Here is a 27480-nt window from a genome sequence, read left to right on the forward strand (position 1 = left end):
CTTCTGTGCAGGAAAAAGGATGTGCCATGTGTGGGTGGGTTGGCACCTACTCCAGCCCACCCATTTTGCTCCCACACGGGAGCAGTGGTGCCTGCTCAGGACCTGCCTGGCACACCATGCTGCTCCACCTCCCCACTGGACTCCGGCCCAGGACTTTTGATCAACTGGCCAGGACCAGACTACAGAATCCTGGACTGTCCTAGCTAAACTGGGATGCATGTCACCGTTAAGTAAGAGGTACCAACCCTGCTGTATAGTAAGCAGGCTGCCTTTTTCTGTCAAGTACTTTCACCAGAGCAGTTCTAGTAGATTACAATGGACAGGATAGAGGCTAAATTACATCTCCAATCAAATCCTGTATCCCTTTAATAGAAAAACAAAATCTAAACAGACATTACTGAATGTAACTATTTCGGGAAGGTGAATAAACACTTTTTGTAGTCCTCTTCTTTAATACACACAAACATCTTTGTGATAGTGTAAAACTGCTTGTTATGCATGGGGGAAAAAAAACCTCAAGGACTTCAAGAAACAACTCAAAGAGGGGATTTTTCTGGCAAAGAGGCCTAAACCAAGCTCCTACAAAGTCAAATTATTAAACCAGCTTTTCTGACAAGTCTAAAGACAGATTAATTACAGAAGTAGTTATTTGCTATAGTAAACTAACAGCCTGTCAGACACTGAGTTCTTCCAAGATCAGAAGACAGAACAAGCATATTAAGACCCTGTCCACACTAGCATAGTAATATTTTTTTAAAGTACTTTTTACTTTACTATTAGTTTCTCCGTTAGGGCCTGGCTATGTAAGTGATCAGCAGGGATCCCAGTTCTCTCCGATTTAAAAAAAATCCCCAATTTCTAGTTCAAGTAACCCCAAATCCACATTTTTCTGCAATTTGAATGAAACACCACTAACATATAAATAAATATATAGCAATGTTTCATTTTAATCATGGAAAACATGGATTTGGGGTTATTTAAAAAAAAAAAATCCCCAATTTTTGGTTAAAAAAGTAACCTCAAATCCATGTTTTCCATGATTAAAATGAAACATTGCTATATATTTATTTATCTATATGTTAGTGGTGTTTCATTTAAATCGCAGAAAAATGTGGATTTGGGGTTACTTCATTTAACTAAAAATTGGGGATTTTTTTTTTTTTTTTTTTTTTAAATCAGAGAGAACTAGGATTCCTGGTGATTAATTTGTTGTCACTGGATTTATGACACAGATACCTTGTTCCAGGACCCAAAGCCTCAGATCAACCATGACCTCTCCATTTGATAACAGGCAAATGTTATTGATATACAGTGATAGCAGATAAGCATAATGCGAACAATTCTATATTTACCAGTCCCAGGGTTCACAGAATCAAGGTACATTTGACTAGTATGCAAGCTTCACTCTGAGGTTCTTTCTTGAATGTCAGATGGCAGCAGCCTGGAGGTTGAAGGCTGAGGCTTACCCCCCACCCCACCGGCAGGGTGGGCGAGATGGGCTGGTGATGTGTCCTCAGACCATGGTGGCCTCGGGTTCCCTTCTCAGGGACTTTTCAAATCCCTCCTTTTGTATTTTTTTCCCCCTTCTGATGACTCTTTACCTCTGGGCATCATTGATCAGTTTCCCTGTGGTAGTCACACTGTCCACATTCTGTCCTGTCAGCATATTCCTTTATTTTGCAAACCTATCACATACACGCATCCTAATTTGGGTTTTACCAGTTTCTTATAATTTGGTCTATCTACCAAACCTGGAAATGCCCAGGGTCCTGCAGTTAGGCACTGTGAACTGGTGCCACCTTATCTCATGTTATGGAACAATATGGTACGTCTTAAATTTCCCAGCCTGTGTCTGCTTGCCTGCATCAGACGAAGTAGGCCTTGAAAAATGCTGTCACAAACAGGCTTTTAGAAATCAATTAACTTTTGCTCTTATCCTGGACCATTGTTCTAATGCAATAACTATTTTACGTACAAGACAATTTCCAAAAGCAAACCTATAAATATCGATTTCTAGCCACCAAAACTAAGCCTGTGATACCAGACTGCCTTCTGGGCACTAGTTGTAACCATGGGCATAGCTTGCAGGGATGGAATTGATAGATTGAAATGTTTTAATTGCTACTTAGAAAAGGAAACAAAGGGCCAGCAAGACAAACAACCATGCCTTTAAAACTTTCCAAAAAGCGACTGAAATACAGGGTGGGGATGGGGGTGGGGGAGGCGGTATTTTTTTGCATACCAGATGCCTCCAAGTCAGTCAGTTACCTTGTTTTGGGAAGGCAGAAAGTAAGGGGAAAAAAAAATAAAGATATTTTACTATGTACATCATAGTACTACACTACCAAACCACACTAGACAGATAGATGTACTCGAGAAATGAGCAGTTGGGCTGCACATTCCAAGTCTTGTTGACTAATTGATGGAGCCCTACATAAAGAGTCAAGGTTGCTACTAATCAAGTGGGAAGTAGTAGTAAACGTGCATGAAGTAAGTACCAGGTATGACCACATGTGTTACTCATCTCCCTGTTCTAGGCCACTTTTTTTCCTCCTTTGGAAAAAGAATTAAGATGTACAGTTACATCAGTTCTGTAGGTGATTTTAAAATAGTATCCTTCCAACAGATTAAAGTTGTCTTAAAAATAAAAGTTAACAAGAAGTCCTGCTTCCAACTGCTACATGGCACCATTATAAAACAAAGTCATTTAGAAGTGGAAAAATGCGACGTGAATTTTAACAGGCGCACACACCTGCCAAAACCCCCCCCAAAAACCGGTAAAAGTCCTTTTCTGTATAATTAATGCAAGACTTACAAAACCTTAGTTTGGTGGACTCATGTCTGCAGATAAGTCTACAAGCTTCTTTGACCAAGACACCTCAAAAACAAAATGCTAGACAAAGATCAATCATATTAGATTAAAAAAAACAAAACAAAAAAACAATATGATTTACTTTAATGATAAACTAAAAATGGCTGTAGGTGCTAGCCTTTACAAGATGCAATTATCAAAGTACTTTGTATACAGTGCATCTCTTTGTACAACTAAAGATAATACCTTGCATGAATTAGAATTTTATTTGAAAACAACCAAACTCCCTCTCAAAGGCTAAAAACACATAACAGTACAGATAAAATATCAGATAAAGTTAGAGGTGCACCAACACATCAGTCCGTTATCAGATTTGCACCCATATAAAGAATTTTTTCTATATTGGAAATTGGCTCAATGCGGCTGATAATTTGTCTGATAAATGCCCGTGTGTGTGTTCTGCCTCAGTGCAGCACTAAGGCAGCGAGGAGCAGAGCTGGCAGCTTGGAGTGCTGCGTTCAGCTGGTAAGTCTGGTGTCCTATAAGGGGGAGGAGGCGGCAGATCAAGGCCCCCACAGTGAGGGAGGGTGTGGGTTTGGGGCAGGTGTGGGACAGAGGCGTGGCTCGGGGGGGGGGGGTGGCTCCCACCTCTGTGTACAGCTTATCTAGTGCTCGTCTGGCGGCTCCTGCTACTGCTCCCACTGCTGGGGGGGGGGGGCAGCAGTGCGCGGGCATATGTCCCCAGACCTACCCGGCGGGGAAGAGCCCGGCCCTAGCCCACCCTGCTCCATGCAGATCTGGGGGCACACGCCTCCCTCCCAGACAAGCAGTGGGAACAGCAGCAGAAGCCACCAAATGAGCACTGGTGGAGTTGTGTGCAGGGGCAGGAGCCACCCCCCGCCTTCCTGTACCCCTTGACAAGCTGTGCCTCCACCCCGCACTAGCTCTAGCCCGCCCCACACCACACAGACCTAGGGGGGCACACACCCCGCCCCCCAGACGAGCTGCTTGCGGCCATCCCATGCCCCCTGCCCCCCCACCCCAGCTGATCAGTGCCTGCCCCAGCCCCATTCCTTCTCATCACAGGGGCCTTGATCTGCACCCTCCCACACCCTTTCCCATCCACCACACCAGACTTACCAGCTGGACACAGCTCTTGAAGCTGAAGGATTGCATATTGGAAATTGGATTGGTATTGGTAAATATGCCTCCTTAAAAATCAGCTATCAGTATTAGCCCCCAAAATCTCTATCGGTGCACCCCTAGATAAAATACCTGTTGTTGCATTACATCATATAAATACTTAAAAATAAAAAGTTTACACATTACTGTTCAGGTTGCAGTTATGGAACCTGTTTGTACTAACACTGAACGATGTTAACTGTTCTGAAACTGAACTCTGTCCAGTTGAAACAAACCCGAGTACTTTTTGCTCTGCAGAATCACTTTCTTTTAATAAGTTTAATATTTTGAAGAATACAGGAGTTAATAGTGAACTTTTATCATCACTTTTATTTTACACAACTGCTTTTAACTCAATACACAGGGAATTATTTCAAAATAATTTCAATGGCCAAAAGACAAACCAAGATTACTTGGAAAGAAGAGGCAGGTAGTTTAAAATTAATTTTCTTGGATAAAACTTAGTAAAAGTTAATGCTTTTCCTTACATCAAAGATACCTTATGTTGCTTAATCATAGTTCTCCACCTATCTTTTAACATGACACCAGTTCGATTGTTGAAGTCATAATGGATCAGAATTTTAGCCCAGTTTCCCATGCCAAACTCCTTTACTCCTTTCTCCAATTTCTTATCTTCTTCCAAAGTCCATCGCTTTAATAAGAGAATACACATTAAATTTGATGTAGGAAGCTTAAATTCAACAGTTAGTATAAATACTGGTAATGAAACTATTTTCAGAAATTTATATATCGCAACTTCAATACTCTTCCATTATGTTGGGAAATTTACGCACAACTTCTGCTATTGGATATTACTAGCTAGTGTAATGATAGGTGACAGTGGAATACAAATGTTATGCTTTCAGAAATACACACTGCAGATTCTGCATGTACAATCTGATGATTCTACAACTCTACTAGGCGCATAAATATCCGGCTTGTATGTATATATGTTTTAAAGGAGGAACAAAAAGTTATTGAACGCTTAGCCAAACGTTCTTTCATACAGGCTGTTAGCAATTATCTGTTTTTATCAGTTTTAGCGTCTTTATAGCAAATAATTGCCTTACCAAAAATGGTAGCCTCTAGGAGAAAGCATTAGGTTTTGTACATGCAGAACTGGTAGTATTATTGGGTTGGGTTTTTTTTGGTTGATCCTCATTTTGAACTTCCTTTCAGTTCTGCCAAGCAGGTTCAACAGTATCTTTCATATTTGTATTCTGTATATCAGATTATTTATCTTCTGTGGACAGTTACGTACAAGACGACCCTGAAGCTGCAACAGACCAAAGCCAGAAATTGAGCCCAGGTCTTCCAGCTACTCTACCATCCTCATTCCCATAATGAAGTGCATAAAGAACAGGAACAGTCTATTAGGACTGTGCGAAACGTCTCTATTCTGATTCGGCCATTTTGGAGGGACAGAGATTCAATTCGGTGTTTTGGATCACTGTTCCAATTTGATTTGGCTGAAACTGTTTTGGAATTTCTATGCTGTGTCAGAGATTTGGGCACAGACTATCATGGGGAATCACTATATTACCTATAACTTTGTCGTTTTTTGCCTGATTTGGATGAAAATTGCAGGGATAGTAGCCCCTTCTAAGGGAATGAAGCCTGCCAAGTTACAAGGAGGTAGGTGCACAGGCTTTTGTGAAACTGCACCTCAAACTGTTCAAAGCAAATCTTGTATCACTTGTCAGCAGCGGCAGCCTGCTGTCATCCCACATGCAGATCCAGGGGCCCACGCCTCCCCGGAGGGCTGCAGGGCTGTGCCAGGCTCTTCCCCGGGGGGCACAGGCCCCTGGACCTGCGCACAGGATGACAGCAGGCAGTTGCTGCTGGCTAAGGCCAGCACCAGCAGTGGGTTCTTTCCAGCACTCTGTGCGGGCTGCTCCGAGCAGACTCGGGTGCTGGCACTGGCTCCAGATGTCAGCAGCAGCCTGCTGTTATCACGCACGCAGATCCGGGGGCACGTACCCCGCAAGAGGGCTGCAGGGCTGTGCTAGACTCCTCCTGGGGGGCACGGACCCCCAGATTTGCATGTGGGATGACAGCAGGCTGCTGTCCCTTCCCCAGAGCACTGAGATTGGAACGGACCTCAGGGAAAGATCAGACACTGGCCAGCTACAGATGTCAATATCAGAGCAAATCTTCCCCCTCCCCCTTAGATTTTGTTTCCCTGCAAGCCTGGCCCCAAAACTCTGAAATGTTTTGGATGCTTTTGTTTCATTTCAGAGCTTCTTCTTGGTCTTCCATTACAATTTGGTGTTTCGGCTCCCGAAACAAAACAGCTGCTGAAGTTTCGCACAGCCCTACCATCTACACATACAAATGTCACATTAAGTCCTTTGGTTAGTGGCACACTAGTAGCTTATGTTCGGCTGAATATGCATCAACGGCCTCCAAATCCCCAGAAATCCTCTCTCAAACCTGTATCTTGTTATACTAAACACAAAAAATAGTCAAATTTGAAATCGTTGTTCAGGCAAGAAGCCATACTGAATTTCAATTTGACTTGTTGGTAAAGGACTTACCATACAATAGCTATAGAATTGAGCTCCTGTAATGCCCTAGGTCATAAATAAAAGAATGACACTTGTATCTGTAGAAGTTCAATTTACAATGAAAGTCTTTAGAAATTAGAGAAGATTCTTTCAATAACATTACATCAGACTGAAATATGTAGCAACAAAAAGCTGAAACTGGGCACTGAACCATTGCAATGAAGTTCTATTTACAAAAACATGAGTGAACAAAGCCAACATTGAAAGGGAGACTGCATGGAAGAGGGAGTCAACAACCCTTTCTGTGACATTCACAGAATTCTTTCATGCATGCAGACAGTCTTATATAATCCACATAACTATGTGATGAGCTGATTCAATTTCAGAACTTATTGCAATAATTTTCGTCAATGAATACATATTGTACAGAAAGCAAGGAGACAATATACTTAGAAGTTAAAGAAAAAGGATATTTAAAATATTAGTTCCTTTTTATTTTGATAATTTATAAGTCTAGAAAGTAATTTCCTACCTACTATTCAGTTTTGTAGCTCCATATATTTGTGTTTCTGCATTTTGAATACTCCCAATTTATGACATAGTTGGCAACTTTGGCCATCATAGTCTGGTTTCCGAGAGGTCTGTATGCAAATGTAACGTCTGAAAATTATGTAATTGAGTACTAGTGCACTACTGAAAAAAGGTAAGTGTGCAATATGCCATGTTACTGAGACAGTGGGCAATGAAAGTGTAATGTCAGGTGTCCAAGTCACAAGCAGTTTTTGCCACATTCACCAGCAATGAAATCAACAGAAAAGAAGCCACTTGCTTAATCAAGTTGGCTATATTTTTGGAAGGAAGGGGTATATTTTAAGGTAAACAGTGTCAGGGCACTCATAGCATTTGTACACACGCTTGCGGCACAGAGCCAGGTGCTTTTAAAAGTGCCCAGTACTGCAGTACATGCATTTGTATAAACGGCAAAATGTGCGTCAGTGCTGAGAAAATGGTGGTGGCATGCTTTTGAACTAGAACACACCGAAGATGTTTTAGTTCCAAAGTGCACTGCTACCATTTTCTACATACTGACACGCATTTCGCTGCTTATACAAATGTATGCAATGCAGCGCAGTGTGTCAGCTCATGTGCAGAGCAGACTAGATTGAGTCTGCTCTTATGTGTTGGAGATTCGGCACATCGCAGCACAAAAATGTGTGTGTATAAATGCCCTCTGACTATCGTTGCTTCTGAGGAGACAGTCAGTCCCATAACTATTTCTCAAGGTTTTGCCAGTGTCAGCCACTATTAAGTAGCATTTCAGATGTTTTAAAACAAGGAAATGGGACATATTAGTCTCTGGAAACAATAGGTCTCCTTAGCAGCTGGCCTATTTGAGAACTAGATAAAGTACTGGCTAAATCTACTGGTAAATTCTGTTAAAGGAAAGAAGAATGGAAGAGTCAGCCCTTTTAACTGACAGTTAAAGGGGAGAATTTTCCTTGTTTAAAAGTTCATCCATTTCATGAGGAACAAAGTCACCAACAGTGTTTACGTTGTTGATTTTGTACACTCATGAAAAAGACTAAAAGGAATACCCTTGCATGTCCTATTAAACATCTCTTCAAATGTCTTTTCCCCCCCACAAGAACGGAATAAAACTAAAAACTGCAATAACTACATAAGGGTCGTCATAAGGGTCACTTCAGAAAGTAAACTATACCCCAGATTAATCATAGAAGAGTCTCGTTTTCACAGTCAAATCCATTTTAAATACCCTTTTAATAATATATCCACATTGGTCACACATTTCTAGGTTTCCCAAAATTAGGTGGTACTATAATTTTAGCATACACAAGGAAACTAGGTTTTAAAAACTAGAATAGTTTTACCGTTTTTATCTTTGGGATAATTCTGTTCTGTCTATCTGAAATGCACCATTTTGGGAAGCTGCCTTTCTTACCAGCCTATAATTTGTACCTGGAAGCTATTCCAATAATGTGTTTTCATCTTTGCATTGATTACTATATTCACCAAGTTGTCAGCTTCAAGTTAGCCTACTGTGTGACAAGATTCTTGATGCTAGCTGGTTTAAAGCTCTAGCTAGCAAGTATGATCTTGAAGAATTTAATTCAGACATCAAGCTGTTAGTGAAAAATAGTGAGAAAAATGAAAAAAAAACAACAAAAAAAACCCTTTGAAATTGGAGAAGTAAACATTTAGAAACACCATGCAAGAAATGCATGTTACGTGTGAAGCATGCTTTAAGGTCAAACTATTGAGTACTGGCAACAAGATGCACTGTAGCTATCACTGAATGCACATCAATGATCTTTCCAATTCCTATTGTAAAATAAGGTGCAACCTAAGAACCAGACCAGATAAGATAGAAGGAGAGTTCAGATAAATCTCTCGCTACTAGTCTTTTTTTAAACAAAGGTATTTTGGATTGTATACTTAGATGCCAATTCAGATGTGGCATAATACTTTCCACGTATGCCCTACTGCATACACATGCAAATATGAGATTCATTTAGAGTACACAACCAACACACACCTGTTTTTTTCGTCCAGTTAGCATGTGAGATGAAGTTTCTGCATTGTTTTTCAAATTCTGCAGATCATTCTGCAAATCTAAGTTGACAAAATAGAGCACACAGATCAATAAAATATTAGCGATAGACAATGATACCATGCACTGTGACTGAGCATAAAGTAAGTACAGAATTTTGCATCCGCTTTGGCCTTATGCATGTAAGTTTGTGCATCTTTAGAAAGGAATTTCATTTTGTTAAAAGCCGTTCAATCTACCTATTTCTTTTTCAATTCCTAATCAGTCATACCCAGAAAGCCAAAGACAGACAAAGATCCATTAATGTTCCACTGCTAGCTTTTTCATACCTAGAGTACTATTAGTGCAATATGAAGCAGGCACTGTTTTACTACTTTACCTTGGCATTTTATCTCCCAAATTTGAAAGCTGGCAGAGCTGATGCACAATGATTACTGTTTCCCTCCCCCACAATCAACTTTAAAACAATCAAAATGGTGGGCAAGTGAAGAGCAGGCTGATTGGTCATTTCTGCAAAGAAAGACAGCTACACAGAAATAGCCAAGAATGTAGACAGCTCTCAAAATACCAACTTATTTATAAATAATTGTTTTGCATATGCCCCTATAATCTTGATAAAACCCACTGTATACTAACTTCGACAAGCACCGGTTCTTCCCCGCTTCTTTATCCTGGGAAAAGGTGCCATTTCTGGGTTCAAAGGTGTGTGTGCTTCTATATGTGACCTACAAGACATGTATGAAGACCTGAACTAAAACATGCAACTGGGAATGCTGAAGCCTTCAGAACTTGCATGACAGAGCAAAAAGAAAATTCTCTTTACCTCAGTTGTTTTCTTGCATTTCCAGAAGACCTCTTTGATATATGATTTACATCTTCAAAGTTACTTAAAAGAAAAGTAGATACCCCAAATCATTCTACAGGCTGTAGCTCTTCCAGCTAGATTCTAGCCAACCCAGCTAGGCCTCTTTTTACTACCGAAGTCTTCAAGGTTTGTAACAAAATGTACAAAAACAGCTATGTAAAAATACTAGCCCTTTTACCGAATGTATTTACAACTCCATTGCTAGCCAATGCTTCCATTCATGCAAACTATAAAAAAGAAAAAGAACTGGATGAAACCCTTACTCCACCAAAACACATACAAATAACATACAATACATAGCAAAGCTTTTAAATTTCAAGCAAGTCCTTCAAACAAAATACGTCCTTGTGTATGTTTTCACTCCCGCATTCTGGATACTTTATATAGCCTACTCATTTCTTTCCTTTTTTCTGTCCTTGTATGACATGGTATTTAGCAGAATTCAGAGATTTGTTGGAACCTGACAGAGTTATGCCTTGAGCACTTCTGCTATAGCCTTGAACTTGCAACATCTGGGCTGTCAACCATGTACCTTAGTGCCTGGCACCACCCAAACCCCCTAGCCTACTAATGACTTCCATATAGTTTCAGCTATGTCTTCTGTACAGACCTTACAGAAGGCTTATACAGATTATAGTTACTCTTGATTTAGAACCTAATTTGTATCTGTGTTTATACCCTTGATGAAATATCCTTCCCATCAGAAGAAGCCACTTAGCCTTCCTGTTCAGAATGTTTATTGTTACAGTTCTATGATTGCTATAATCTCTAGCACAACACCTTTCTTGGTGAACAAAGTTATAAAGTCTAGGTTTTCAATATTTGCAATGACTTATTCAGTGGTAACTCAATAAAAAGTGACTAGCCAAAACTAGACTGAAATGGTAAATCCCTCATCATTAAAGCACAACAGAGCTTTCAGACTTTAGGTTAAATTGCTCTTCCACTTGGAACCAGTTTAACCTACTGATGAAAAGAGTTTTCTTTCACTACAACCACAAGCCATAAACAGAACATTTTACTGAAATCACAGATAAACTCAAATCTCTCCCTACTCTCTCTTGGCAGAAGCAGCTCTGGCTCCTAGTAGACATTAATTTAGTGGTACTGTTCGGATCAGATCCCTGATCCCAATAATCACATGCTCTGGATGTGCAATTTTGGGGATCAGGAATTAGACCCCAGTCATGCCCTTTATATTTGCTAGCGCATGTGGAGCCTGAGTTTGAAATCCTGGGCTCTACTTGAACCAGAAATTCCAGAGCTTTACACCTGGCATCAGACTGCCAGGTGGGGAAGACAACTGGCTCCCCCTGCTCAGCAAATTCAGAGCTACATTGCTGGCAGCACATATCTTTGGAATTGCTGAGCAGGGGGGAAACCAACTGTACCAGTCCCAGTTCAGATCCACTGTTGACATGCCCTAGTTCCTATGCCAGCAATCATGGTGGGGGCTCCCCCATATCAGCTGGGCCAGGTCTCCCTCCATTCTGATGCCGACAATCAGCTAAACTGTCAGCATGGGGACAGGACGTGCCATATGATCAACTTAAGGTGCCACACAAGCCACCCACAGAAGTGTTTTGTATAATATGTGAAACATTTTTGGCTGATTTGCATTCTATGGTGCCATAAATTGGCTCAATGTGTATGACATGTTGCTATTTATGGTGAAATTAACACATTACTTATGTGATTAACACCTGCCAGGGACCTCAAAATATTTTCTCTGCCCCTCAAAATTCAGAGGGCAGGACTAAAAGTTAGAGAATAAAGAGTTAAACAGATTTGGCAATTACGGCATAAAGACTTATTCTGGAACCTGTTGAAGGCAAGCATGTGCATCCTCAAGAAATGCTTAGTAAGTTAGCACCATGCTCCACAACTGTAAAACTGAACACTTGAAAAAAAAAAAAGCAGAACCATCTGTTTGTATTACTTTTCTGTTGCACATTTTTAAAGGAGCACTTCTGTATTCTTATGGTGCTTACAAGACTTTAATTTCAAATCCCAGTATCATACAAGGATAAGTGACATGATGGTCAGTTACAAACCTTTGTTCCATTTCCAAAATATTTCCATGATTTGTTTTAACAACACTTGCAGGTTTATCTTGTGAGGCTTTTCCTCCCAATCTTTTGGCCTCCACCTCTTTCACTGCAGCCTGTGAAAAATCCAAGAGCAATACATTTATTTTAACATAAATAGCAGCTACATACATTACTGTTAAAATACATTAGAATAGGCTAGACTGTAGAACACACCTATATCAGAGGGTTAGGTCTACAAACCCTCACCTGTGCAGTAGAATTTAGAAGATGCAACACAAAAGCTGTGAGGGACTGTGGTGTTGCTATAGTCACGTGCTGCAGTAGCTTTTGTTAGAATGTGCACTGCTTCTTCCATCAGCTGTGGAGGGACAGATGAGCAGAAGTAAAAGCTTGTCCTTCACTTGGCAATCTGCTGAGAATTGAAGTGGCTGCAAACTACCCCCAAAAGAATGATCTGGGTTCTACCATACTATGCTTACTTTGTAGACTTTCTAATAGGAACATTTTACCATTACGAGCCAGGTCGAGTGTATTTCAGCAGCATTAATGAAGAACAAAAGCTCAGTTAGGACATTAAGTTCAAGACCACTCAATATTTCAGAGTAAAATTAAGAGGACCACAGTTGATATGGCATATATTAGCTATGCATTGCAGGTTCATGTAGTAAAGAAGTTTAAGTAGGTGATGTATGTGGTTGGTACATCTTAGACCAGTTCTATAGAGTTCAAACATTAAAAGGAAGAATTCAAAATATTTGTAAAAATAAACAAACAGTAAAAATAGGGCCTGTCAGTTCCCTCACAAGAGTTTTAAAACCAAAATTTTGAGCTTACCAGATGGGGATACGGCAGGTGCATTTGGAGTGGTTATGATAGTAACAGTATCAATGGCACTGTTTGTCTTTACAAGACAATTTTGCTAGAGGTGCACTGATGCATCGGTTCAAAATCAGATCGGCCCTGATATAAAGAAAATTTACTGCAACGGGGAAAAAAACCCCTAAAAGAAACCCCCCAAAAGCTGGCTTTTTTGCTCAATGTGGTTGATAAATGCAAATGCACAGCCGCAGCACAGCATGTAGGCAGCAAGGAGCACAGCCCAGCAGTGTGGAGAGCTGTGTCTAGTTGGTAAGTCTGTTGTGGTGGAAGGGGAGGGGGAAGGGAAGGGGCATGGGGGAGGGCCGATTGAGGCCCCCATGGTGAGTGAGGGAGTGGGGCTGGAGCAGAGCACAGAATAGAGCCGTGGCTCATCTGGGGAATGTGGTGGGGGCAGCTCCCGCTGCTGTGCACACCCCAGTAGAGCATGGAGGTGTGTACACCCCCGGATTTGTGCGTGGGGCAGGCTGGGAAGGGGAACTGGGAGAGCTACAGTGAATTTTGGGGTGGCTGCAGCCCCTACATAACCCCTGTCCAGCACTGCCGCCACCCACTCCAAGTGCAGCCTGGCCCAGCCCCACTCCAGGAAATCCTGACACCAGCCCCAGCCCACAGCGGCAGCCCAGACTACCTCACACGCAGATCCGGGGGCACACGCCCCCCCCACTGAACGAGCTGTGTCTCCATCCTGCACTCTGCCCCAGCCCCACTCGCTCCCTCACTGCAGGGGCCTCGATCTGCCCCCTCCCCCCACACCCTTCCACCACGACGGACTTACTACCCGGACACTGCTCTTCAAGCTGCCAGGCTGTGTTTCGGAAATCGGATTGGTATCAGCCAATATCCCTCCTAAAAAAAATTAATCGGCTATTGACAATCGGCCCAAAATTCTCTATCAGTGCACCCCTAAATTCTGCTTATTAAAAATTAAAGTAAGAATGAAGCAACAACAACTATTAATGTATCAAATAATATTTGAAAGGGATGCCATAAATTTTAAGATTATGTTTACATTTAGGGAAAAAAATGTTATAGCTACAAACAAAAGGTAACATCCGAAATTCTTGCGACTAATTAAAAAAAAAGGTATCTCCAGTTTGTGTGTAATAATCTGAACACACTGTTGATAGTATTTCCCGTCTCATACAGCACTTGTAGAGTATTGGGAGAATTTCACCTGCGTGATGTTTTCCAGGCCATGCAAGTGGGTCATCATCAGCTACAATAGCAGCTGCACTTACATTTGAGTTGGTAATGGCCAGAAAAGATGCTCTTAATTCTCAGACACAGATATAGGTAACTTTAACTCTTCTCACTTGCAGTTTGCCAAGATTGAAGGTTCTTTCCTATTCTAACTCAGATTTCTATGCCTAGGATGTACAGCAAGCTTTGGGGTACATGATGGTAGGGGGGAGGGAAAGGGAAGAAAGAGATGGATTGTACAATGGAAATGGAGGCTCTTCACTTTCTGAACTGCTCTGAAAGTCCTAGAGGGAGATTTAGGGATTGGGGATTAACATTGATGTTGCAAGTGAAGAGGCTGGGGCCTGAGCACAGTGGTATGGAGCTCCTAGGCCTCTCTTTTTACACCTTTCTTTTTTGAAGGGCTATTTTAACAGCAAAAAAAAATCACTTTTTAAATGGGCTTGAAGATGTCCTAACTCCAAAAGTACCCTAAAAAGAACCTGTATCTTTTTTTAATTGGGGGGGGGGGGGGAGGGGGCGGGACAGCATTTTTCCTTTGTGGTATACTTGAAGTTAAAAGGAAAAAAAAATCACATATTCAAAGATCTGTTTCTCTCCAATTTTTAATTTGTATGCCTTTGTGATAGAGTAAAATTCTCTCTCTCTATATAACTAGCAAATTGCCCATCAAGAACGATGGTGAGGAGGGGGAAAGAGTGGCGGGCACGGGTGGGGACAGAGCCTTGCGTCAGGCCCCGCTCCACGTCCAATCCCCACCGCTCTGTGTCTGGCCCCGCTCCACTCCCCCACTTCCTGTGTGCGCCTCCCTTCCTCCCTGCCCACCACCTCCCCATCCCTGCCGGCTGTTCTGTGAGGCAGTGGGGCTGAGTGGCAAGGGGGGCACCACCGCCGTGATCCCCCCCTTCTCCCCTCAGGCAGGGAGGCTGGGGGGAAGCCCTGCTGCTCAGGCAGCCAGGGTATGTTTGCTGCCACCACAAACTTCCCTAACAACTTGGGTGTGTGCAGCCCGGGCCGTGCAGATAATCGCTGCCCACCCTCTCAGCCATGCCTACACAATTGCCCAAAAGTGTTACAGACAGACAGACTATGCCTTTTATTATATTAGAATAATGAATAGCTACTTATGAAAGCTATACCTAGTAATCATCTTAAGATAAGACTGCAGCAGGAATACTTCTTCTGCCAATTTTAAAATCAGTGGTGCGCCATGGAGTAAGTGTATTATTTACTTCTTAAAAGAAAGAAAAAAAGAAAGCCAACCACCACTGATGATTTAATTATTGCTATATTGTTGTTAAAATTTTACCTGTTCTTATCTGGAGGTTAACAACATTTTAGGCCTTTTTAGTTTTTTGGTGTAAGGAAAACAAATAAGACAGCTAGTTAAAAATGAAATAGCTAATTACATTATTTTATGCAAGTTCCAGGTAAGTGGTCTTCTTGTACATACACTAAATAGGATCCTTCTTTAGTTCTTAGTTTTGCTTTTCTGAAGACAGAGTATAGGGAATAAGGTTGCAGATTTGCCTTCTGCAGTTTGTGTAAAGTTTATTTCCTTCTTTTCCCAACTGAGTGTGCCATCTCGTTTAACAGAACCATACATGGTAAGACAAGGCAAGGCTCTTTTCTGCTCAACAGCTGTCCTCAAGACCACTCAAATCATCATCCTAATTTTTTTTTCTTTCAGCTCAATACAAATAGTGTATGGGAAGGTTAAAGCACCAACTTTAAGTCTCATCTCAACATACCTTAATTAGAAAGTTAGTTGCACTTTTTTTCAAGAAATCATCGATGTAAGACTTGATTTTATCCATTAAGAGATTGTAACTGAAATTCTGAAGGAAGGGAACATATGGGTCTCTCCTGTTAATTATCATGGTCAGCTTCATTCTTAGAGTCTAATACAAAAACCCCCCAAAAAACAAACAAAAAAAATATTACAAAATTTTAACTTATTACTGCATTAACGGTATCAGCAAATATTTTCAAGTTAGCATTTTTCAAATATGTATTCTGCATTGAAAGTTAAGCTACACGTGCAGTTTTACTAGTAAAGCAAGTTCTCTGAACATACTGCCTACACTGATCTCTACCACAGTTTGTTCGTTTTAGAAACATTTCAAACTTTACTGTGTGGGTTACACATACAACCAACAGACAATCTTTCTGACATCCCAAGCTGCCCTGTTTTCCCTTCACTTTCTTGAGGCATATTCGAGAACTCCTACAGAAGTGGAGATAAGGACATTGGGGTGGCACAATACATCCAGAAAACATAAATTAGGAGCTGCTTTACTTTTTCATTGTCTCCATTGATTATTGCTGAAAGAGCTTAATATTACTGAGAGAGAGGGCCAACTAGTATTAAAGTATTAAGCCTTTCTGAAATAAATGTGGAATCAAGATATGACCTGAACTCTAGATGACAGCTTTTGAAATGTTTAAATAGCACCACCAGTTTGTCACGGATGCTGATGTAGCTTTAACCCTATTCTTTCTGGTGCAGCAGTTTGTGGTGGTGGAGGTCTATATGCAATCATGTCTCTATGTTTAGTCGGTCTTAAAATTTTTCATTTTTCTCCTAGTTAGAAAATGATGAGTGATGCATTTCTTATTAAATACGTTAAACATGTCAAGTTTTATTTGGATAGAAATTGGAATTCAATTAAAAATGAACAAACAGAATTTTAAAATCATTTAAGAAAAATATATTTCTGTATCCAGCATATCTGAAGGTCTCATTTTTTTAAAATAGGTTTTGCATTTCATTGCGATTAAAATGAAAGTATTTTCCATAGTTATCTGCCAAGATTTTAGAGCTAGTTAATCTCATTCTCATACCCCAGTTCAGTAGAGTGGAAGAAAACAAGCTTTCATGCTTGTTTAAATTTCTAGTTAGTTGTTTGTTTCTTATGAATTACAAATAAAGAAAACATTCCCTTTGCACATGGAAAAAGCAGAAGTTGGGTTAATACTTCAACAACCTCTGGTTTCAAGTACTAGCCAGGAGTTGTCTCAATTCAGAATTGTGACCTTAAAACTTTACCACAAAGCACATATATTAAATGATTAAGAGTTTAAAACCTTAACAAAGGTTGTCAAACCCATTTAAAATTGAATGCATCCTTAAAAGTTTTAAATTTAAATAAAAAAAAGTCAATGTATTTAAAAACCTTCATGTAAATCATCTCAATTCAATTAACAACAGCTCACTGGAGATTTGGATCACACTGGGTGTGTCTACATGTGCATATTAATATGCAATAAACTCCAGTGCTTATCGCACCAAAGTTTATTGTTCCTGGGCACCACTTTTACACCTGTGCCCAGGCATGTAGAGCCAGCTTAGAGTAGTTCTGGCTGACAGGAGGCCTGCAAGGGAGGGGAGGGGGGGGAAGGAGAAGAGGAGGAAGTGGAAGAGGGTCAGCCTGCCAGCCTAGGACTGCTCCAACCCAGCTCAATGTGCCGCAGAGGGGCTGGCTGGGGCATGAGGATGCTCCAGTGTAGAGCTAGCCAGTAAGTAGTCCCTGCACTGAAATGCCCTCATGCCCCAGCCAGTCCCGAGAGTGTCTATATGAGCGCTGCTGCGCATGAAAAAACTCTGCAGCAGGATAGTACTTGTATTTACAAGTACTACTTGCTGCGGAGTTAATTTGTTTCCTGAGGCCGAACAGGGCTGTATGTGTAGATGCCGAGACGTTTACTGTGGAGCTAATTAGACAACTTAAAAGTAAATGTCTCATGTAGACAGCCACTGTCTTCATTTGGTTCAGGCAGAGGATGGGTATGAGCATCAGACCTTGGTATAACTGGTTTTTGACTAAAGTTTTAGACTATACTAATTGTATCGAGCTTACATCATGCCTTAAAAACTTAATTTAGGTAAGGCTGTATTTTCTACTCCACGTCCAAATCCTCTCTCACCAAGTGAATTATAAAGGTGAAGAAAGGAAAAAATAATCACTTTCAGGCTAAATTATCTGATTTTTCTTCTACAGTTCTACTCAAAGCTAAACATATACAGTTTAAAATAAAAAGGTTATAGATTACCCACCTTATTTGGTTCCGAATCTAGTCTGTCAAGGACTTCAGAAGCCTCCTTATAGTATCCTTTTTCTATGTAGACTGCTACAGCCTGTACGGAGGATAAATAGAATTGTAACTACAGGACACACTGAATTCAGTACTATTGAGATCATTTTGAAAAGCATACGTATGTTATATTTAATGCCAAAACATGATTCTTAATTATTTTGAAAGAGAGAGAGCAATCTAAAGCAATCTGTTTGTACTAGTAATCTTTATTTAGCTTTTGGGCAGAGGTAGCAAAGGTAAAACTCATCAGACCACACAGGGCAGATCTGGGTTGCAGGGCTTGTCTGCAAGTTGAATTCAGAGCATGGAGCTGCCTAATTTGTTCTGTGGGGGTGCTAGCAGGGCTGGAAATTTAGTGATTGGACAAACTCCCAGAGCCACAGCTACCACCACTTGGCCAACTGCCACATTTCTAGACCCTTGGGCAGCCCCACAGGCCACATGACACTGTTCTACGATCTGGAGTTGGTCCAGGGATCAGAAATTTGGTAGTGAAACAAATTGTGTCTGCCACAGTTCCAGGAGCCACAGCAGTTGCACTGCCACTGCTGCAATTAAATTTCTGGGCCCAAGGGCTAGATGACAGGGCTCTGAACTCTAGATCTAGCCTGCAGGCTGTAGTTGACACCCCTCCTTTTGGGCAAGAAAGGTATTTTATAAAGCAGGTATGCTCAAACTTTTGGCTATGTATGTTAGATAAGTGGTACATGGCCAGTCTGCAGGCCAGATTACAACGTGGGCCACTCTGCTCACTCCCCAGCCATGCCACTCACTCAGTCTAGCAAGCAGGGCCACATTATCTGGCCCATACAGCACCCCTGGGGTCCAGCAGTTAGCTGCCATTTCCTCTGGCCTGTGGGGAGCCCCTCAGGCTGGGGGACAAGCACTAAAGAGTGGAAAATCCAACCTTATTATTTTGCATTTAGCTATGGTACAGTTGAGATAAGAAATTTATTGGAAGAAAAACAAGATTTGCAAGTTTCAAAGAGATTAGATATTCAGGAGGATAACACTTATTTATTTATAATATTATGGAGGAGTTTTGAAAGGAATGTTAATCATCACAAATGAAGACTTAAAACTAAATCTCTATTAGAGGTTAGAATGAAACCCTGAGATGGGCAACAGCATGTCCTCTTGAAATTCTTTTAATTTTTTTTTTTTTTGAGAGTCAGCACATTACCACTTGAACATATCTAATATTGTTGCTTTTCTACTAGTACTAGCTCGTTGCCAGTCACGTATGACAGAGGGAGGGGTGCAGGTGGGGACAGAGGCCTACATCTGGCCTCCCCTACCCTCCAGACAGGACAGACTTTTATAATATTAGGTTAAAGATATTTTTGTAAAATAGTGAACTCAAATGGTAACATTAAAGTTGAATGTGTAGACCATGTTGTTACAGTGCACAGGATATCCCAAATCATTAAAAATTGGTAAGTAACTGCGCATTTCACATATACGAGCTACAATATTGTTTAGTACTATTTCCACAACAAGTTTCTTGTCTGAGACTTTTTAGAATCCCAGTACAAATCTAGTATCTTATAAATAACCATTTCAACTTAGTGTTTTTCCATACAAGCATTTATTTACCCCTACTTTGGCAGCAGGGACAGCCAAAATGGAATTTTATCAGGAACTTCAAAGAGTGTATTAGGCTAAGTCAAGCATAAGAGAAAATCATGTCAGCTCCAAAAGTAATTTCAATAAGAAATAAAAACCAAAGCAAAAACAGGATTTTTAAAAAAATTAACATTTTTAGTCAGAAAACAGATGCATCAAACTGAAACTGCAGCAAAAATGCAAGTTTTTGATGTTTCTGATTTAAGAGAAAAATGCTAAAAACCAAACATTTCCCCAAATCAAAAACCTATAATTTCCTTTTGAAGTCTAAGCTAGTTACAGTACATTTTTAAAAGGTTAAATGAAAACAGAACATTTCACTTAACAAGAAACAGAATCTTTTCCTGATTGTTAGTTTGCAAGTATATATCTTAGTAGGCAAGCTCAATTCAAGCTTCCATTGAAATATATTAAAAAAGTGTCAATGTTAAACTAAAACCTATAATTTTCTTTGAGCTTTTCTTTTGCTGTTTGTTTAAAATATTTATACAGATCACGCACCTGAATCAGAATTAAGCGCCGAATATCTTCATGCAGTTTTTCTAATTTACTTTCCTCCTTTTCAAGTTGTATCCAAATTGACAAAGCAGATTCCAATGGGGAAATTCTTTGATCACTTTCAAAATGATAACCTGAGGAGGAAGGGCAAACTCAAACATTTTAGAGTCACTTGTGAAATGGCAAAATTCATAGTATAATACAGAATAATACTATTTTCCAATAGTTAAAAATAGAATCATGGGAAGATAGGACTGGAAAGGACCTCAGGAAGTCATCTTCTAGTTCAGTCCTCCTATTCAAGGCAGAACCATTCCCAACTAAACTATACCAGCCAAGTGTTTGTTCACCCTGTTCTTGAAAGTTTCCAGGGAACAAGAGTTTGAAACTTCTTTAGGTAGCCTGTTCCAGTAGTTTTAGACCATCATGGCTACCACTTTTATACTTAAAAACACCCTGTCTAAAAGTACAAGTAGTCAGTGTGTTAGAGGCAATATCTTTTATTAGATCAACTAAACAGTTACAAAAAAGTCTTTATTTGGAACCTTTTGGGCACATGGATAGATGGATGGAGGAGGGACTATTCTCTGTAGGGGACAGGACAGGGAGCCCTCAATGGCTTCAAACTGCAGCAAAGGAAATTTAGGTTGGAGATTTGAGAAGAACTTTCTGGCTACAGGTGTAGTAAAGCACTGGAACAGGCTATCTATATGTGTGTGTGTGTATTTGATATATAAATAAAACATCGTGAGAGAGAGAGAGAGAATCTCAGCTGAACACAACGCTTTATTGATATGTTTACAGTTTTAAAGCAATTCAGAAGCCTACCAGTGCCTCAATCACTATAATAAAATAAATTCTAAATATCTATAAACTTTGACATTTGATTTTGGGTTTATCATGGAAAATCAGAGCTTCCCCTTTTGATCATTTGTGCTTTTGATTATTAAACGAACCCTAGACTACATCTTTTGACTTATTTATTGCACTAAAACAAGATGTATAGAACAATCTTTAAAAAAAAAAAATCCTGTTCATCCTCTTGCCCAGACAGGACTGCTCATAGCAGAGTAAGAGGTTAGGGAGGGGAGCCCTAAATATGAGAACAAGAAAACTGAAGACAAACCATGCCCAATTACTTTTGGCAAAAAAATATGGCTAGGAAAAAGTTAGAATTGTCACAAGTGGCGAGGAAAATAAAAAGTTATTATCTCGAGTTTTGAGCAAAAATAAATAAGACGTCACATCACATAAATTAATCTGACTAATATCTCTAAACTACAATGAAGGAAATTTAATGAAGAAACATTTACCAAGCGATTTCCCTTCTGCAATTCGTGCCAAAAACTGACACAGGTTCACTGCTTTCCTCTGATGTGCAGTTATTTTGGGTAGTCCATTAATAATAGCTGAAAGAAAAAAAAGTGACCTTAATCAGTTCCGTTCCAGCAGCACCACTGTGTGGCTAGAAGTATAACAAGCCTAAAACTTACATAGGTGACATATAATAGTAAAAGATTTTAAAATTTTTCTAACCAGTTAGAATATTAAAAAAAGCTATGAGCTATTTGCAAATTTACGTTAGCAAACAACATTTTCCTAAGTTACTAAGTGATGGAAAACACGTTACTGCTTCACACAGACTTGACTAGAGAAACATTCATCTCGAGTTTTACAGAAACCATTTGAAAGAGAGACATAAATAGCTAACAGGTTTATTACACTGTCTATAATAATTAAATTTAGATTTTCTATAGTAATTAAATCTAGAACACAATATCATATGGAGTGAAGCATCAGGATCTTAAAATGAAAGGCAACAACTAGAGGCTTCAGATGCATTCCCATGGCATGCCCCTAAAGTATGCACTGGCACTTTGGCAAGGAACAAGAAACCGTACCTTGAAGAAACTCAGTTGTTTCTACAGGAAGTTGCTACTTTCAGTTTGTAACCATAGCAACAGCAGGAGCTCAGAAAGGTTAAAGCACATAAGAGGGAAATCCTCTGCACAAGGTAGAGACGCCAGATGGATTATTATACCTATTAGGTTGGGAATGGGTTTTGGAAAGTCATAATTGAACCACCATGGGATTATTTCCATGGCAACAGGCTGACCTGATTCACCATCATTAGAAATATTAAAATAAGATGGGGGGAGGGGAGCAGAGTGGAGAGGCAAAGGAATATAAATAAGGAGGGCAGATGCACATTACTTTTTTGAGCTTCAAGATACCATATTAAAGAAGTGGATTGCAGTTTGCCACTTAAAAACAAAACCAGTAGGTGAAAATATTAACATCTGTTAGACTTAAAAGTTGTATCAAGTTATCAGGAGGAGTTTTTGAGGTAGACTGCCTCCAAGATCCAAGGAATTGATAGCATTTTGCCAATGCTTAATATTGAAAAAATATATATCTCACAACAAGGTGAATTTACATCGATACTTTAAAGCTTCACATTTTTAAGGCACTATTAATGCCGAGTTAATAAATCCTCAGGGCTCAAAGAGGAGGGGAAGTATCCAAAAGAAGAGGTGCCCAGTAGATTATTGAATGCTACACAAGAATCAGAAACACTGGTAGAAACTGAAGACAACTATTCAGCACATCACGTAAATGCTGCGTTTACGGGGGCCAGACTGGGGCTCCCAAGTCCTGCATTAATGCTACTAGAGGGACTGTGTAATGGTTTCTCTTCAGGTATAGAGCATTCTATAGCTACTTTGTCCTGTAGATGGAACCAGAGTTTGAAAGATTTTTGAAGCCAGCAGAAAAGTGCAGCTAAAAAGTTTTTAAAGGGAAAAAAGGACAGGAAGGGATGTCCTGAATCACTACATTCAGGCAACCAGCCACACAACAATCCCTTTCACAAACTCCTCAAGTGGAACATGGATGATCATCAAAAACTGTTCACAGTATTCCAAGTCTCATTAGTTCATTGTACAACAGAATGAATTGCTCCCTCTCTATTAGAAAAATACCCCACCAGGTATATACAAGCATTGCATTTGCCTTTTTCACAGACAGATCTGTGGCTCAGTCATCTTGTGATCCACAATTATACCAGGTCTCCCTCTTGTCATGTCTACCCAACACCCTCAAAGCTTACAGAATAAATGTGTTAGTCCCTAATTGCATGCACATACTTTCTCTCTGCCATATTATATTTAATCTTACTTTTATTACTCTAATCATCAAGCCATCCTATTCCTCCTCTGTGATATTCTGTTCTTCTTGTGTATTGATACCTCTTTGACATGTCATCAAATATTAGCATATTCCTACTTGAATGATTTTGGTTTAAAAAGTATTAAATAGATCAGGTCCAAGACAGATCACTGGGAAACTCCTCTAATGACCACCTCACAGACATACCCCCGTTTTTAAACGCACTCTTATTAGCATATCTCTTAAGTAGCTCCTTACTCACCTTACACTTCTTGTACTCATCTCCATCTTCCCTAAATAAATTACCTGCCTGGCACCATATCAAATGCTTTACTAAGCCCTAGAAAGATCAGTCTATAACATTTCCTTTGCTGAGAAAATTATTTATCTTTCCAACGAAAGAATACTGGTTTACCCTGGCACAATATAACTTCAGGAAACCAAAACACAGCTAGGAACAAGCATTCATTTTTAGTACCAGAAGTTTCCCAGAAATTTTTTGAGGCACTAGAAATTGTGGTGAGAGGGGTATTCCAGCTCGCAGCTGCCTTTTCTTCCTTGCAGACAAACTGGCACTGAGCTCTGACCTCAGGGAAACGGCTCCATGATGTCACCCGTCTGGAAAAAGCATGGGAGGCAGAGACAGTGGTTCCCAGAAATTAGGCAAAAGGGAAATGCCCCTGGTTTATGGAAGGCAAAAAGGAGGTGGGGAAGGGGCATGCACTGGGACCTCAACTCCTCCCAGGGTTGACAAATTGAGCAGTGGGGAAATACTCCACACAGCTTCCACAAACCAGGGTGACTGGTCTGTGGAAGGTGAAGAAGCGGGGCAGCAGCAGCTTGACTCATCCTGGTGGCTAGGATGAGTCAAGTGGTGGGGATATATGCCCAAGGCATAGAGGCATTCATTCTGCCACAAGGAACTTGCGCACAGACGAGATCTTCCTGGCCAAAAGTGGAAGCTCTCTCTGGCAGATCTACCAGGTTTCTTCCATAAGAAATTGCAGAAATCCCTATATGCTCATAGTTTCTAGTGGTAGAGTGGCATTCTCGACATGCAACACCTGTTCACACCTCATGAATCACAGCCTTTAGTTAAATATGCCAATAACGCTCACTGTTAAAAATATAAAGTGCTGTTTGAAATGTATATTTGTTCAGATTCAGCTTCTAGTAATTGAGGATCTTGTTATAATGTTGCCAGCAAGATTGAACAATCCTGTACTAATACACTTCTCCTTTTTAAGTAGGTAGGCTGATCAAGTCACACACAGGCTATGCTTAAAAAGCTAGAGTTCCTGAAGTTGCCCTAAGAGTCTTCTGAAAGCCTTTGAGAAACTGTGGGCTTCTGGAGATCTGTCTGACTGAGCACAGGTCCCCAGGGACCGCTGCAGCTGCCGAACAGTAAGCTGGCAAGAGGTGAGAATCAGCATGACTGACATGGGCAACAGGATCTGTTGCTTACACAGACCTGGATGCATTTTCAACAGAGTAGTGCATCTATACTGCAAAACAAACGAACAAACAAATTAAATTAAAATAAAAAAAAAAACAAGGTGTGCAAAGATGCAGTTTGATCTCTTCCAGGTTTGTTGCACCCGAGGTCTGAGATAGCCTGAGTTGTGTGAACTGGAGTCTTACCGTGTGTTAACGAACCGTTCTGGAATCGGCTTGGTTGACATTGTGGATAAATTTCTCCAACAGCAAGACAGGAACAGCTGCCTGTTTTTGAGCTCTGCCTCCTCACAACCCCATGGTTCCCGTCTTCTGCTGTTTTGCTCACACCCTGCTTGTGCCCTCCTCTGCTCCAGGGCCAACTTGCCCAGGCCCCAATCTTCCCATGTAACCATGGGCACATTGCTAGGTGCCCACTTCAGCACCCAGCTTGGGACAAGCTCAGAGCAGCAGACCATTGTCAGGCAGGACACTGGCTCCCTCTGGGAGACCAAGGAATGGAGGCAGGTGCGACTGCAGCCCTGGGGTCACTCCAGCCCCAAAGGCCGGTGGGAGCCCTGTCGTCTGTTTAGAGGAAGCGGGCCAGAAGCTGCCCTCTTCAATGCTCACACATGGTCGAGCCGGCACAGGGGGGCAGTTATTTTTGGGGGGTGAGTTACTAGGCAGTTGCGGCACGTCTACATGTATTGCACCTTTACCCATCAAGTGCCCAGCGTGGGGCAGGGGCCTCCGAGCCAAGGTCCCGTCCCTTACCCTGAGCCGCGTCCCGGCTCCGCTGGAAGTCCGGCACGCGGCCGTCGCGGAAATGACGGCACAAGCAGTGGCAGGTGAACTCCAGCATCCAGCCCGCGGCCACCGCCTCCACCTCCGCCAGCAGGTCCGGGGAAAGAGGGGCGTCGGGGACAGCCGCGGCCCAGCTCTCGGGGGCGCGGCTCCGGGGAGACAAAACTGCGGACGCGACCGCCGGCTGCATTTGGAGCACGCACACCAACGGTTTCGAGCCCTACGCGCCCGCCTACGACCCCGCCTCCTTCGCGCCGGCAACCAACCGAGGGCGCGCAGCCCCTCCCTTCCGCATTCGTCATAACTACTTCCGCTCCCGTGGAGCGCGTGGTGGCGAACGCACTCTCCTGTGACGTAAATAAACATTCTCAGGGAACTGGGCGCTGATTGGCTGAGAGGAGCCGCCCGCCCCTCCCCTCCCCTCGGCTGTGGGCGGGACGCCGGGGTCTCCCACAGCGTTCGCTGACTCGGCGTCACAGTGCCTCGCGCCTGCTTCGTTTCCTGCTGCGCGCGCTCTGTCCCAGCGGCGCTGCCGCTTCCCGTGCCATATTAGGGAACATTGAAATGAGTTGACCCCTTCATAGGAACCAGCCCCACCTTACAGCAATGAATGGTGTAAAACAAAGAATACGTTTCTGTGTGTGTGTGGGGGGTGGTATTTTATTTTTTAATTTTTAGTGTCCCAGGTCAAATTAGCCAGACCAGGTCCAATCCGTTCGAGTCATCCAAGAACCATATGTGGTCCTGCTGCCAGCAAGCATCCTCCATCCCAGCTTGGGGCTTCAGATATTTCCAAATCCTTTGGCAGGCATCCTACGTGCAAGCCTGAGCCCTGGGGTTTGGGTACCCCCCGAGTGTCGCTTGCCTTCAGCCATATGGCCGCACAGAAGCAAGATAGGGAGGAGTCTCCCATTTCCATAAAGTCAGTGTGTAGCCGAGATCCTCCTGCTTGAAGCTGGCGAGTGGAAAGCTAGTTATGAGGGTCTCGTAGGGACCCCTGTCCACAAGCAGACAAGGGTGCACCCTGTGCTACACAGTGCCATTTTAATTGCCTTACCTTGGTCAGGGTATTTCCCCTGCCACCATTGTGGTTATGGTATTCCACAAAAAATGTGGAATAACTTTGTGGCTGGTTCCTATGAGCACTGAAATGAATGGTTGGGGAGGGTAAGCCAAAGCAGTTCTGACCGGCACTGGAAAGGATGACCCCCAAGGGGGACCTGCCTCTGGTACTTTGGAGCCAAAGCCCTTGGTGGATCTGAGACAAGTCCCTGATGGTCGCCATGAATCCCTTTTACTATGAAATCCTTTTCCCCGCCAGCTCTTCCTTTCCCAGACCTGAGGGAGGCCATGGCTTGCCCCTCTTAACCTGTCTTCTAACTAGAATATTGGTCTCATAAAAGAACATCTCTTGCCTTACAAATCTAGCAGATCTCATCAGTGACCAGGGTCAAAATTCAGTGACAAAGTGGTCACTGGGGTGGCAAGATAACATTGGAATATGCTAAAACAGGGGTGCCCAACTTTTTTGCCCAGTGAGCCGGATGGGCCATGCTGGTCCCTTCACAAGCTGGATCTGGTCAGAGGTCCTGATCTGGTGCACAGGGTGAGTGCAGCAGGCACCATCCAGCCATGCAGAAAGGGGCAGGGGGCAGGCCAGTCCCAGGATGGTTCTGCAGGGGAAGGGGGGCATACCCCAGCCCCAACCTGGCCCGTGGGGGGGCCGTGTGACCTGGCCATAATCTAGCCTTCCAGGGCCGGGAAGAACAGCAGGTGGCATGCACAGG

At 41.9% G+C, this 27480-nt stretch overlaps 1 protein-coding gene across 6 annotated transcripts in view; it reads right to left on the minus strand.

Moving 5' to 3' along the window:
• The window catches only part of TERF1 (telomeric repeat binding factor 1), a 37770-nt gene extending 11780 nt beyond the window's left edge, over window positions 1–25990 (minus strand). Inside the window, exons 1-11 of one of the 6 annotated variants that reach the window (XM_059723976.1) lie at window positions 25664–25988; window positions 21601–21696; window positions 20291–20421; window positions 18123–18203; window positions 15817–15966; window positions 11990–12099; window positions 9894–9956; window positions 9707–9816; window positions 9056–9132; window positions 6532–6567; window positions 4305–4646 (exon numbers count right to left, since the gene is read on the minus strand). In XM_059723976.1, coding sequence (XP_059579959.1) covers window positions 4479–4646; window positions 6532–6567; window positions 9056–9132; window positions 9707–9816; window positions 9894–9956; window positions 11990–12099; window positions 15817–15966; window positions 18123–18203; window positions 20291–20421; window positions 21601–21696; window positions 25664–25883 — 1242 coding nt within the window. In that variant the 5' untranslated portion in view covers window positions 25884–25988 and the 3' untranslated portion in view covers window positions 4305–4478. The other 5 variants (XM_059723977.1, XM_059723978.1, XM_019498696.2 and 2 more) reach the window with 5 other exon arrangements.
• Window positions 25991–27480: the final 1490 nt, after the last annotated feature.

The sequence above is a fragment of the Alligator mississippiensis genome, chromosome 3 (assembly GCF_030867095.1).
Source record: "Alligator mississippiensis isolate rAllMis1 chromosome 3, rAllMis1, whole genome shotgun sequence".
Classification (NCBI taxonomy): domain Eukaryota; kingdom Metazoa; phylum Chordata; order Crocodylia; family Alligatoridae; genus Alligator; species Alligator mississippiensis.